The 9,311-nt window shown below is 46.7% G+C and overlaps 1 protein-coding gene across 1 annotated transcript; it reads right to left on the minus strand.

Annotated features, from left to right (window-relative positions):
- Window positions 1-585: 585 nt before the first annotated feature.
- GCH1 (GTP cyclohydrolase 1) lies at window positions 586-8,181 on the minus strand (the record flags this gene model as incomplete). Its single annotated transcript, XM_010151041.1, has 5 exons — window positions 586-712; window positions 1,281-1,365; window positions 2,359-2,390; window positions 5,818-5,873; window positions 8,068-8,181. Coding segments are annotated over 5 exons (414 nt in total), but the record flags the coding sequence as incomplete, so codon positions are not given.
- Window positions 8,182-9,311: the final 1,130 nt, after the last annotated feature.

Below are 9,311 nucleotides of genomic sequence, written 5' to 3' on the forward strand. Positions count from 1 at the left end.
AACACAAAAAACACCCCCCCACACAAAGAAAAGGAGGGTTAATACTAGCAAGAACAGAAAACACCACCAGAGGTGACATCTCACAGAGGGATAACACACACATCCAGATATGAAAACAGCCACTGCAGGATTTGTAACAAAATACAGTCAGAGATAACTCAGGACCATCCTTCTCAGCAGAGGGACAGGATTTGCAGCACAAGTGATCCTACAAGGATCCACAGCCTTCCAACTGCTTCCTGTGCTGCTCCGTAGTCATTCTAATAAATACCACTAGTTCATAATTACCCGCTTCACTCCCAAGCCCCACTCTTCTCCTCACAGCAGACTATTCTGCATCGTGGGTGGAAAAACATTTCTAAAGCCCCACTCATAGCTCGTAATTCTGCGAGATCAGCATCACTGGAAATCCAGGAGGATCCTACCCCATCGGTACATCTGTCATTTGCCACCAGAAGTCTTTTACTGCACAAAGACTACGACAACAATTCACAACGATCTAGTTGAAAAGGGAGATGTAGGAACAAGTAAGGACAGACACGGGACAGAACAATTTCCAGAGTGCATTTAGAGAATAACACAGTTTCAGCTCCTGATGAGTGTCAAGAATTCTTCACGGGTCTTTGGATCTTCCCGGAATACCCCCAACATTGTGCTGGTTACTGTTTTACTGTTCATTTTCTGTACCCCACGCATTACCATGCACATGTGCCTAGAAGAAACGAGAGGGGAGTCAGTAAACCAGGCATACTCAAAAGAAGTAATCCTATGAAGAGAGGTGTTTCTTATGCTGTCACGGTAAACCCTGGGAAGTGACAGAACCTCCTTATCCAGATCTGTCACTAGTACCTCAGCTCTCCTCCACGGAAGAGAAAGGCAAATTCCCAGACCCTGAGCGCTGCTTGCTTTCCTCAGATCCTAGGAAAATACCACTTTTCCAAGGTGTGTTCTGATGACAGGGACATGCCTGTTGCTAGTCCCCAGCTTTGCTTTCCTTAAGGAAGTAGAGGGTGTGCTGAGGCAGAGCACAGGCCCAGCGCAACTGGGACCACACGGGCGGTTGCCCCATCTCTGCAGCGGGTAAGGCAGGTCCCCAGTTTAAACAGCTCCAACCCCCCTGGGCCATTCTGCTGAGCGGGCAAGGATCACTCCTGCCCGCACTCTGCCTCACAAACAAGCTCTGCACACAGCTACCACCGCCACAGAGGTGACACGACAGCTCCGCAGCGGGAATCACAAGCAGCCCACCCCCTCCCAGGGAAAAGCTCCGAGCAACTTACGTAGCTTCAATAACCACTCCAACGCCAGCGGGCTGTAAGGCTTCTGTGATGGCTATTGCGATTTGTTTGGTAAGGCGTTCCTGCACTGGAAGGACAACGGGGAGTGAGACGCAGTGTTAATCCCGACCGGCATCAACACGCTGCCTCCACCTGCGCGCCAAATACAGGGGACAGCCACACCGCATCCTCGCTTCCAAGCATGCCCGTTCCCCACCACCACCCACCCAAGCACTGCTCTCCCTAAATGCACTTTATTAGCACAAAGTCCTATCTTACGTTTTCTATCCCAGACCTTTTATTTGCTTGTTTACATGGGGAGTCATTCTGCATCACACCTTCGTGGAACTGCGTCGCCGGGGTTTGTTCTAACAGCCCTTACATTTCCCAGCGTGCCGTTAAGATTTTTCTCACATCCCTATTTTCTTCCAGTCTTTATATATTTGTTTACTGGCTTTACTGCCGCGCTGCTCATTCCCTACAACTTTTTAATGGAAGGAAATGGAGATTAAAACTGAGCAAATTAGAAGTGTCTATTGTCCTGCAAAGCTTTACTTCCTGAGGCTCTAACACCCTCTATTCACTGGTCTGACACCTAATGGTCACTGAGGCTTCTGTCGCCAGGAACAGGCGGAATTTAACTGCAGGACAAGGAGAGCAGGCGGAGCCCAACCCCAGGCCTCAGATCCTGCAGCTTCCTCTGCTTCTCTGGAGCAGCGGACAGGCAGCCCATGCCACAGCAGCTCTTGCTTCGTCTCTTCAGACGAGAGGCCTTGAAGGCATCTCTCAAATTATCTGTAGGAGAGTTCATCTCCAGCAGCATCGAACTAGTTCAGTTATTCTTGGCGTCTTGTGGCACATTTATCCTCCAAATCAGTTACTGCCCACACCTATATTCATGGGCACATTTTACCCCGCCTTGGAAACAGAGGGGCTACGATGACAGCTGAGAAACCCGTTCAAGGACACAATGGTTTTCTTCACACCAAAACGTGCACAGCTGCAGTCCACCCCCAATTGCGAGTACCCGGAGCTGGCGAGCAACGGACTGCGCACCACAAACCCAGAGTCACCTGCTTACCTTGTAATCTTCTGCTGTATATTTCCACGATCCTACGGGAGAAGGGAAAAAGACAGTGTTATGCTCACTCCTATCCAACTGTTGTCTGACCTTCACAATGCACTTCACACTGTCAAATAAGGCCACTATAGGAATCCCTGGAAATCTACACATCATGGAATAGTTTGGGTGGGAAGGGACCTTAAAAGATCATCTAGTTCCAACCCCCCTGCCATGGGCAGGGACACCTTCCACTAGACCAGGTTGCTCCAAGCCTCATCCAGCCTGGCCTTGGACACTTCCAGGGATGGGGCATCCACAGCTTCTCTGGGCAACCTGTCCCAGTGCCTCCCCACCCTCTGCGGGAAGAACTTCTTCCTGATATCGGATCTAAATCGCACTCTTTCAATTTAAACCCATTACCCCTTTTCCCTGCCACTCCCCCCCAGCTTTCTTGTAGCTCCCCAGGCACTGGAAGGGGCTCTAAGGTCTCCCCGGAGCCTTCCCTTCTCCAGGCTGAACCCCCCAACTCCCCCAGCCTGTCCCCAGGGCAGAGGGGCTCCAGCCCTCGGAGCATCTCCGTGGCCTCCTCTGGACTCGCTCCAACAGCTGCTCAGCCCCTGGCTGGTGTTGCTCAAGAGCCTCCCTTAGCATACCGCGCTGTTCAGCAACAGGTTCCTCTGCCTGCCACCACACAGGCTGTTTCAGGGACAGACCTGTCACTTCTTAGAGCTTCTTGTGTTGGCTGTTACTTCTGAGTGACTTGTTCCACCACCCACCTACGTCATACAGTTGCAAGAGAATCCGTGCCCGAAGACTCCCTGAAAGCTAATCCTTGAACTGAGGTCAGACTACCTCCTCTTGCTTTAATCTAAACCAAATGCCGTTTTAAGGGCAATTCATATATTGGGATTCCCAGGCAGCTACTGAGATTAAGCAGGAGATGGTTTAGATTCTTGCATTTAACCATGGATTCAACTAAGAACAATGGGACAGTACAGTTTATATTTAAAACAGATACTCTTCACCCATATATCACACCATCCTTCACACCTCAGTGCCAGGATCACCTCGGTGCTCCTCTCGAGCATGACATTTATGGGGCAACACAAGCAATATTACCATCATTTATAACCCACACATTTAAGAAAAGTCTCATAACTGCTCTGTAGCTCAATGGGTTATTCGTGCCAACCTCAAATGTTTAATTACACATCAAGTGGCCATGTAAAGAAGTTGCTATAGAAAGCTTCAATCCTTGTCTGGTCAGACTAGACAAAAACCAGACACTGGCTGGCAGCCTGAGGCATTAGTTACAAGAAACATTTCTGACAATGAGACTCGCCTGCTGTTTTGAAGAGAGAATTATACGCAGAAAAGTCCCCTCCAGAAATGAAATGGTTGTGTTACAGCTGTTCTAAACAAAGCCACGTAAGACTTAGATTAAATCTATGGATAGGAAACAAGCTGATGCTGAGATGTTTTTTTATACTGGTGTTGCATGTAAGAAGTCCTATAAGCACATTTATGTAAAAAACCAGTTATTTGCATTAGCGTTTTCAAGACGGAGCTTAAAATCCAAGGAAAGATGTTTGTTTACTGAATACAGGTCATCCACAACTACGGAAACTCACCACATTAGACTAATCCTATTAGGAAAGATTAGGCCTACAGTACCAACAGCCTCACAAATCTTTGTTGGAACACTGGCTGCATTATAGAGGGCACGAAAGGGAAGCACTGTTTGGCCCACCGATCTCTTCACGGTAAGTGCTCAAAGCCAGCGAGGACTGAGAACATTTTGTTGTACAAGAATCTAATCTTTTCATTATTGCAGTGTCTATGGGACTTTTACCCCAAACTTGAAAAAGAGGCAAGATTTAACCTTTCAAACACGGCGCAGGAAGCCTTGCACATATTCAGGCACGTTTCTATACTGAGACTAAACAGTAGGAAAATTGCAGCATGTTGCCACTTGCATTACAAAAGAAAAATAAGACAGTTTTGAGGTCCTTTTTACATCTGCGGTTCAGAGGAAACTAGAGACCAGAGCAAGCCCAAATCAACCAATGCGTATTTCAAATGTGATCCTTACTGCTGCATTCAAGCCCTGCAGAAATGAAACCAAGTTCTGAAGACAGCCTCTTCAGGAAGGATGTTCGCCTTCAGAAATCCAACTCAAAAGAACCCCTCGGCACTTACAGATCCAGCCACGCAAGCGCCAGCCACCGCACGACGCAGGCCGTGAACTGCCCCACGGACATCCCCACGCATCAGCAGCTAGGGAAGGCCAAGTCTTTCGCCCAGCAACTGCGGCGCTGCCAGCTCAGAACCGCATCCTACGGTTGCAGCCATCAGGTACGGCCACAGAAAACGTAGGAAAACATTTAAATGTTTTCATCCTTTTAATGAGTAAAGCCTGCTCCCTGTAAGTGCTGCTAGAAGACATGAGGATGGCCTCCCTGTGGTATGAGTTACATAGCGAAGATGCGACCTCCAAGGTCCCTTCCACTTCCAAACCAAATTCACTGTTGTGCAAGCAGAGCAGAGAACAGAGCTTTAAAGCATTTTAGTGTCGGATCCTACATATCTCTTACCCGCTAAGAAAACCCAGCGGGCATGCAGATTTACAAGGCTAATTCTCATTAGTATTATTGGAACTACAGCAAGATTAACAGACCTTATCAGGGAAAGTATAAGCAAAACCTATGTGGTCTTTCTGAACCACCGCCAACTTGTCCGATGCATTCCTCAAAAGACCCTTCCACCCTGGCCCCCAGTAATCTGCTTTTGGAAGGGATTCACCATCCCCTTCCTCACCAGAACTAGAAAGTGTCACTAGATAACAAGGCTTGGTGGAACAACTGATCCAAGGGCAGCTGCTGAGGAAAAGCTATTTTACATAACAAATGGATTTCTCAAGTGTATCCTAATTGCTTTGTTTCTTAGGCTGAACCTTATCTATAAAATCTACCCCACGGCTCTCTCAGCAGTGAAAGAAAGAAATGCCAAATTTATCTGAAGAGTCAGCTACCAGATGAAAGCTTTAGATACAATTTCTATCCGTAGAACATGTTCATTTACAGACTGGAAATTTGGGATTTTTGTTCTTATAGGTCAACATACACAAGCAGTAAATTGCTAGAGATCCCCACCAGGTTTTGTGGCCTGCCTTAGAACATCACCAAATTCCCTGTTGTTCTGGTTCCTGTGCTCCCTGCAGACATCAGCACTTTGGACGAGGGTACAAAAGCGTTACAGCTCTACTCCAGTCCACGGATGTGAATTAACACAGAGCTCTGAGACTTATCTGTCCTCTCTGCAAAAAAACCGTAATGCTGAGGATTGGTTTAAACCCAAATCCAGGACACGAAGTGGGCTGAGCTTTAGAGGGGGCCCAGATTAGGAAGATTAGCACAGTTAGCACAGCTTGGAATCCTTTTTACAAATTAGCATCACTTTCATTACATTAACACTTACCTAGCAAGCTTGCTGAGGCCAAGGACTTGTTTGTTAGGGAGATAGCCAATGTGCACCTGGACAGAGGAGAACAAACCATTAACAGAACCAAAACCGCGCTCCCGAAAGCCTATGAGACTCATGCATTGAGAATGAGATGTGCATTTGCCCCAGAACTAACTCTGGAACAGTCCGGAAGTCCTAGCACGTGGGAGGAACATGCCACCATGCAAGCCTGGAGATTTGTGGAGCTAACGGAGACTGTGAATGCCTGGTGAGGTCAGTGTCCTGGTGAGGAATAGGTCAGTTTTCTGAGGGGGAGAAAAGTCACAACTCTTCAAGAGTCAAGGCTTATGTTTCCAAGTCTCAGGAATGTTCTACGACATTTGGGTACAAAAGGTGGTCTATTACTCAGCACAGCGCTGTTCATCTTAAACGTGCTTATCTTTCAAGACCTAAAATGGATTTAGGGAGGGAGAGGGACTACACTTCCAGTGAAAGTTCTGATGGCAAGACATACTTGGCCACCAAAATCAGGCTGCACTTACTGATTGGGGCTTCTTTTCCTGCCTTGGTAGCACCACAGATCACCGTGTGTAAGCCAACTTCCATCCTGCTCCAATATGGATTTGCCAAACACGTAGTGACACTAAGTTGGAGTAAGATCTTGAGAAGAAGAGTGCTCAGACACAAAGACAGGGGGAAAGCCATTGAGCTTTGTCTTCAGAAAGCAACACAGGCTACTGAATTCTAGGGGGTTTTACACTTATAACAGGTAAGCCAGCATCTGTGTCACTGTACCAGAGACTTGAAAAATTAGCCAAGCTACTGTAGGGGAGTGGCAGTGTAGGATTCTGTCTTAGCGCTTTGCCTAGAGGCCCCATCTCAGAATCCTGCATCGCTCTACCTGCAATTAGAGGTACCACAGTGCACCTAATTACCTGGCTAACTTGCTCATTCCTATCACTTCTGTTGGGTAATCAACCCACTGACACCTGAAAAGACAGGAAACATTTCAGATAAAGTAAGAGACATGACTTCGAAATAAGCATCGAATCCTGTCCCCCACTGAGTATTTTGGTGTATTTCTTAATTTCATTTAAAATAGAAGCGCTACTATGAGACCTACTGGTCAGCATTTGCAGCCTGTTTGATGTACCCAACAGGAGAATGGTTAGTTTGAGAATATTTAGAGGCACACCAAGTCATTTAGCAGGACCAATTCGGTATTTGCGAGGAGATTTCTCCAAACCACACAGGCTAAACAGCTAGATGTAAAGAGAATGCATATATTGCCACAGGAGTAATGGAGAGAATATACACAGTAGGTGTAACCAAGACTAACAGGCAAAATAGAAAGCTTGCACAGAACAAGAAGTTACCTTGTTTTCCAGTATAAAATACTAGCGGTAGGAAAAGAAAGCAGATGAAATTGAGTTGATTCAGCTAACAAAAACGGCTGGTTTCTGTTGGTGTATTTTAATTTGGGGAGACAGTTTACTCAGAACATACGTGGTACCGACTGAATTTTTAGACAAAAGCACTTGCTACTCTCTGGCCTGTGAGTGTTTTACAGTAGAACAGATGGATCAGAATAAGCTCCATCCTTCTGTGCCAACATGGGAGCGAAGGGGCCGAGATGTGCAGAAGGGACTAACCACTCTGAACTCTTCATCATGTTTACAGTGGTTGAGAATTTTTATTTTTGAAGTTGCTGGCATCACAATTTCAACACCATCTGAAACATCAGCCCCATTTCATGGGAGGCTCAACCCGAGCAGCCTCCTGCTAGTCGATTTTGACCACCCGCCCCTGACCGGGCTCGCTTATTTAAGCCAGGGCTGCTAATCGGAAGTTTGTTCCACTCACAGGGGGTTCCCAAGATGAAGGTGCACTAGATTGCTCTGAGCCAGAAGCTAAATCCATGACAGAGCCAGCGTGCGGGGTGAGCTGGTTTAATATCAAGATGTCTGCCCTCAAGGCTTCCTGCTGCTTCGTGAACAAGAGCTTTGATATTAAATGTCAGAAACCATTAGATTACTTAGACTAGGAAAGGTTGAGCATTATATTTTAGGAGCTTAAATCCAAATAAAACTCACATTAAGGAGGTCTTCCTTATTTGTATTCTGAAGATTAACTTCTAGAATCATAGCCGTAAGCAGTAAATACTTAGAACTTTAAAGGCTTTGTGGTTACAGCTACAGAGTCTTTTACATGTGCTTTAGGTCTTTTATCATGTATTCCCAGATTTGTTTTGGGAGGAAGAGTTACCTTTCCAACAAAGGGAACGAGGTGATGCTCACACAATGAGAACATGTCTATGTCCTTCACAATTACCATCTCATCATGATCTTCATCAAAGATGGCGTCATTCAGAACATCTGAAATTAAACATTCACGTTAAAAAAGAAATAAATGCCCAAGCATGGAAGGTTCTTCCAGCCAGTGTCCGAGAAAGCTCGTAGCGAGAGCTCTCTCAGAACTACAGGTTTTAGGGTTAAGACATGGGAGGCAAGTAAGGAGTAACATCACAGGATCGCAGAATCGCCACAGCGTTGCATCAGACTACCTACGCACCACACCACAAGTCAACCTACAGTGCTGTGTTTAAGTGAGTTTGAGCCCAGGTTAGCCCCAGCCTGATCTTTGCAGAATTACTGACATCTTAAGAGCCATTAAGTCTGCAGCTGATAAAGGCAGTGCTGAGGGGGAGAGCACATCTCCAAGTGGGCTTCCATTAGTGCTTCCACATACCACAAGCACAGCTGAGCCTGAGGTTTGAGAAAAGCTAAGCCATCACGGCAGTTTCTTCAAACACCCCAACACCAGCATCACGGTGTCAAGGAGGGTTTGCACACAAATCAGACGCTATTTCATCCCGAAGCACACCAGCCAGCAGCTGTTTAGGTGTACATAAAAGTCGAAGAAACAGATCTGTATCCACAGATCAGGGCGAGATTTGCTGCATATTCCAGCCTAACTCTGCACCTCAGAGTTAACAGAGGTGGAGAAACCCTCAAAGACAGAAGTAAGAGCGAGCTCAGTAAGGAACATATAATGAGACACTTTGCTAGTCTCAGAGCTCAGCAGAGCAAATCCCCAGCTGATTTCCAGATTTAGCAGTGCCCTGACAAGTCCCCAGGCAATCCTGACACAGGTTACGGCAGATCACTACAGTCGCCACAAAGATTGCAGGCGGCTGGACCATGCTCGGACAGGTCAGAAGTAGAACAGTCTCAGGAGACTGAACCTTTTGAAGGACGAGAGAGAAAAGCTGTATAGAAGAGAGAGATTAGAGAGAGAGAATAGCAAGAGAGAACTAGCAGTACAGAAGGGCTGATAATCAGAACACGGAAATCTGCACACACAGTTAGCTTGAAGCCACACTGACTACTCAGAGTTACTTCCAGGAACCAAAGTCACATACGCCATGGCCAGAAGGGGAACCAGGTTGCTCAGGGACTGCCCTGCTTCATCCACGGTGGAGCTTAGCACCCGCAGCGGCGATTACACAA

Source organism: Eurypyga helias, unplaced genomic scaffold (assembly GCF_000690775.1).
Source record: "Eurypyga helias isolate BGI_N326 unplaced genomic scaffold, ASM69077v1 scaffold12804, whole genome shotgun sequence".
Classification (NCBI taxonomy): Eukaryota; Metazoa; Chordata; class Aves; order Eurypygiformes; family Eurypygidae; genus Eurypyga; species Eurypyga helias.